This window comes from Acanthisitta chloris, unplaced genomic scaffold, assembly GCF_000695815.1.
Source record: "Acanthisitta chloris isolate BGI_N310 unplaced genomic scaffold, ASM69581v1 scaffold26326, whole genome shotgun sequence".
Lineage (NCBI taxonomy): Eukaryota > Metazoa > Chordata > Aves > Passeriformes > Acanthisittidae > Acanthisitta > Acanthisitta chloris.
The window spans coordinates 1091-5785 of NW_008680126.1; the positions used below are offsets into that span (position 1 = coordinate 1091).

General features: G+C 54.7%; 1 protein-coding gene across 1 annotated transcript in view; it reads left to right on the top strand.

Annotated features, from left to right (window-relative positions):
* Positions 1-427: 427 nt before the first annotated feature.
* SIMC1 (SUMO-interacting motifs containing 1) overlaps positions 428-4695 on the top strand; it is a gene marked incomplete at its 5' end in the record, with an annotated part of 6121 nt that continues 1853 nt past the window's right edge. Inside the window, 6 exons of the mRNA XM_009077609.1 lie at positions 428-1021; positions 1417-1637; positions 2222-2291; positions 2701-2873; positions 3320-3410; positions 3980-4089. Of these exons, the coding sequence (XP_009075857.1) occupies positions 428-1021; positions 1417-1637; positions 2222-2291; positions 2701-2873; positions 3320-3410; positions 3980-4089 (1259 nt within the window). The remainder of the gene's footprint in view (positions 1022-1416; positions 1638-2221; positions 2292-2700; positions 2874-3319; positions 3411-3979; positions 4090-4695) is intronic.

Sequence of the window (4695 nt, forward strand, 5' to 3'; positions counted from 1 at the left end):
GTATCCCCCACCCGGAGTCGGCCGCTTGCTTCCCCGCGCGGAACCTTCACCTTTCCCAACAGACTGGCGCTTTCCTGCCATGGGAAATGGGCTCTGGCCCAAGGCAAGGAGCATTTGGAGCAGAGGACGTGACTGTTTGCCATAAGGAGCCCTGGGGGAGTGGGGAAGAAGAGCCTGGCTCAGGCTCAGCTGTGCTGCCAGGGGAGGCTGACCCCAAAACTCAGGGCCATTTAGCCCCATCCCCTCTGCCAGCCATGGGGTCTTTGCTCCTACTTTCTCTTCCTTGGCTGGTGCCACTGAGCCCCTTTTCTCCCCTAGGCTGGGGCTACACTGCCACCCACTGCTATAGCAGAGGCTCCTGGCAGGGGAGGACCAAAACACCCAGGTGCCACTGTCACTGACAGCACTGCCCCCTCTGTCCACACAGGATATCATCGATCTGACCTGTGAGGACACAAGCACAGACCTGACCCCGTTGAGCAGCCTCGTGGTCATCGACCTGACGGAGGATACGTGCAGCCCTCCCCACCCCACCAGCTGTGCTGACCAGCTCCCTGGGCAGGCACCAGCTGCCCCAGAAGCACACATGTTCCATCCCTGGCTCTGCACCACCACAAAGCAAGAAACGGATGCAATGACAGAGCCGAGCCCTGCACCACCCTGGTACAGCACTCCTGTGAAACCCAGTGCCACCACGGACATGGCAGAAGGCATGGAGGACTGGAGCTGCCTCTCTTCTGCCTCCAGCTGCCACAGCTCCTGCAGCTCGGAGCAGGACTGCAGCACTACCACTTTTAACAGTGACATGGGCTCCCTGGCCAGCATGCAGCTGGACTCCGACCTGTTGTCCCCATCCCTGTCCCCTTCTCCCCCCAGTCTGGACAGCAACAGCAGCTGGATTGCTGGTGACCCAGAGGAAGATCTTCCTCACATCTTCCAGGAAGAGGACCTCCCCCCAAGGCTAAGCCCTGTCACAGACATTTCCACAACCCCAGGGAAGGCTCAAGGGCCTTTGCTGGAAGTAAGTGACTTACCACCACCACACAAACCAATCCAGCAAGTGACCCCAGCCAGGACTGAGGCTGACAGCAAAGCCTGGCTGGACAAACTGCAATATTTCAGGAGGAGTGGACTCCAGCACCTCTTCCTCCCAGGCGTAGCACCCAACAGGGAAACACAGCAGGTAAACAGGGTTCAAGGCAGCTTCTGCCAAGCTCAGCTGGAGCCTGCTCAGAGCAGCCCCTGTGGTAGAGGATGGAGCAAGGGCAGCCCTTGTTCCCCTCACTCTTTGGGGGAAGCTTTGCCAGGCAGTTGGGATCTCTGGTTATTGCAGTTCACAGTGAGCCCCGCAGCACAGCTGGGTTGCTCTGTGTTGTGGGGAGACATCTTTCATCCATTGCCTTGCCTTGTACACAGCAGAAACCTGAGTCCATTTCCAGTGGGAAGCTGAGCATGGTGCACACCACCATGGAGGAAGACTTCTTGGAGGGCACCTTGCATTTCCTGAATGAGTTCGTCTCCTGCCAGCACTGTCCCCCCAAAGAAATCATCTCCCACCTGATCAGACAGATCCTGTTGAACCCCCATGAAGGGATGATCCTGAAGGACACCTACATGCTGCTGATGAAGATTCAAATGTATGTGTTCCCCTTGTCACAGTGCCCTGGGGCTGGCTAGGTGCCCCAAGGGGCCTGCCCAGCATAAAGGTTACTCTCCATGATGCTCACTCACAAAGCAGAGAGTGATTTCCCCTATAACCAAGATGATCCTCCTGCCCGTGCCAAGACAGACACACCCTGAGCTCTCTGAGGGTGGGTCAGGGACAGCCCATGATGCCAGGGAGTCCTTGGGGACAGAGGAGTGTGTTTGTCTTGCCCTGAACCACAAGTCTCATTCTTCACTGCTGTGACGTGGCAGAAATTATTTCCCTGGGCTGCAGCAGTGCCCTGGGCTGGAGGTGGCTGGAGCAGCTCCCTCACTGCCCTCTGGGTTCCCGTGGAGAGGCGCAATGTTTTGTGAAGCCATGGGCCCAGGAGTTCTGGTTATCTCCGTGGAGTACAGCCCCAGTCAGGAGCTTCCCAAGGATTAGTGTGGTCAGGGGAGGAGAAAGGGTGAAGGCAAAGATGGAGAGAAGGGGCTGGGAAGGGTTGGGGAAGGGCTGTTGTGCCTCCAGGCAGATGGTCAGACAGTTCAGCACAAATGTACAGAGTTGTCCTTGCAGGCTCCATCCAGCCAGCGCCGCCACAGTGGGATGGGACTGGACACTGCTGAAATTCACCATGGAGGACCAGGTACTTGTGTGTGTCACGCTGGGCAGGGATCATCCAGTTCAGGGTGCTGAGGCTCAGCGTTGCCAGGGCCTCACATGGCTGTGCTCTGCTGCAGAGTGGACGAGTCTAACATGCAGCTTTACTGTAGTTGCTGAGGGCAGCAAGTGCCCGTTCTATATCCTGCATTTATCCTCAGTGCTCCCTAACCCTCTACACAGCTGTAGGCAGGTTGTCTCACTGAAGAAGGCACAGCAAGAGATAAAGCCTCTGTGGGTCACAGCACTAGTGCAATGGCAGAACAGGTCCAGCAGTGCCCCTAAGGGCATTGCCTGAGCCAGGCAGCCCCTCCTGAGCTACTCCTCAGTCATGTACGTCTGTCAGTTCCTGAGAGCCAAATTCCCTGGTGTTCTTCACCCAGTGGCTCTGCCAGGCTCATACCCTCTCCATCTGCCCTCAGGAGAAGCCTCCTGGACAGCTCCTCTTCCTGCAGTATGTGGTGCAGACCCTGGAGGATGACTTCCAGCGGAATCTGAAGTTGCACCTGCTACAGAAGTCAATTGCCAAGAAAGTACTTTCATGTGACATGTGCTTCAACAATGTCAAGTAAGGGACACCTCCACCTCCTCCTCCTCCCTGTTCTCCAACCAGAAGCTTAGAGGTGGGGGCTCAGGGAACACTTGTGCAGACTCCAGGTCAGACTTTGCGGGAAGCAAGACTGGGAGACAGAGTAGGGCCAAATACAAAAAACAGGAGGATGTTTACCAAAGCAAACCACCAGAGATGATGGTGGTTTTCAACCACAACCTAGAGGGCTTTTCCCAGTAATAAGGTTCGATTTGCAACTGCTCAGGACAGGACTGAGAAGGAGGCTGTCGTGATCAAGTGTGCAAAGCAAAAGAACTCCTCCGTTGAGCTGCTCGGTAGAACTACTCCCTAACCTGTCCAAGTGGGTGGGATGTACTCTTCATCTTCAGGGTCTTCATGGATCTAGAGGTCAGAGCACAGCAAAACCAGGCCTGTCCCCACTAAAATTCCTGTTTCTGTCCCAGGGAAGTGGTTGAATGGTTGGTTGCAGCCGTTACAGGAGTTCAGTTCTCCCAGCCCCAGGAGCAGCTGCAGGAACCTCTCTCCTCTTCAGCAGTAGCCAGGGCTGAACACAGCTCATCTGCACCAAGGCTGTCCAGCACAGACCAGGCTCCAACTGCTTGGTTCACCCAGAAGTAAGCCCCAGAACTCCTAACTCCCTGCTGGCATTACCGTGGGTCCAACTTGGGGAGAAGCCAGTGTCTGTCAGGCCAGGGAAACCAGGCTGTACCTGTGACCAGATTTGCTGGTTCTCCTTAGGGTTAGACACAGACTTGGAGAGCAAAAGATCCTCACGTGGTAGGAAACTGGGTCAGTGTCATCCACTTGCATGCTCCATAAGGCTGGAGCAACAGCTTGGGCTCTCCTGTGCTGCTCCAGCAACACTCAGTACAGCCACTGAGACATCCTGTGGGCAAGTCTGGGGATTAGCTCTGCTTCCAAGAGCATCAGATTCAAAAGCTACCAACAGACACCAAATCTAGCTGTCTGCGTTCCCCTACATCCCTCACTGCACGCACAAGGCAGAACTAGGGGCCATCCCTAACACTTTGCTTGGCAAACCAAGGGGCAGCATCTCCCAGTGCTGACTGTCTCTCTAACCCAGGGTGATTCTCCTGCTCCAGAGGATGTTGTCCCTCGCAGTGGAAGTGGACAGGTCTCCCACCTGCAACTCCTGTAAGATTGCAGATGCCATATTCCCATTTATGCTGAATATCCCCCTGAGGAGCCAAAGGTGAGACAAACACCTCTATGAGCAATGGTCTTATTCCCAATTTGCATCCAAGTCTGGATGCATAAAGTACTCTACTACAGGGGATAGAAAGACAGTCCAGGCAGTAAGAGCAGGGCTGAACATCACCAGCTGAATGCATCTACCCAGGTGCTGTGTTGCTGAAAGCAGTCAATTCTCCCACTTGTTAAAGTTGTGTGATCTGTAAAGATGTCTGGAAATCAGCACAGTCAAGTGCTGGCAGATACATCACTGATTCCCATGGGCAACTGGGTAGGTCATCAGAAATGTGATGCAGTTCCTACAGCTTTGCCTTGACATCCTTTTGTTTGCTTCTCTAAGAAGTGCAGTGTCTGAAGCCAAAGCACAAGGGCCTGACTGGGTCTAGTGTAAACAAGAGACCACTAGCCCCACAGGCATTTCAAACCCATGTTTGCAGCCCCCAGCAGAAAGCCCTTCACACTCCTTCAGCAGAACTCTCTGAACACACACTGGATCTAATCAAGCCAAACTGACTAACCAAGCTGTCCCTTTGCCCAGGACAGATGTCAATCCAGCTGGTTGTTCACCCCATGTCACCCTTGCTTGGCTGTGCTTCCTGCAAGTCAG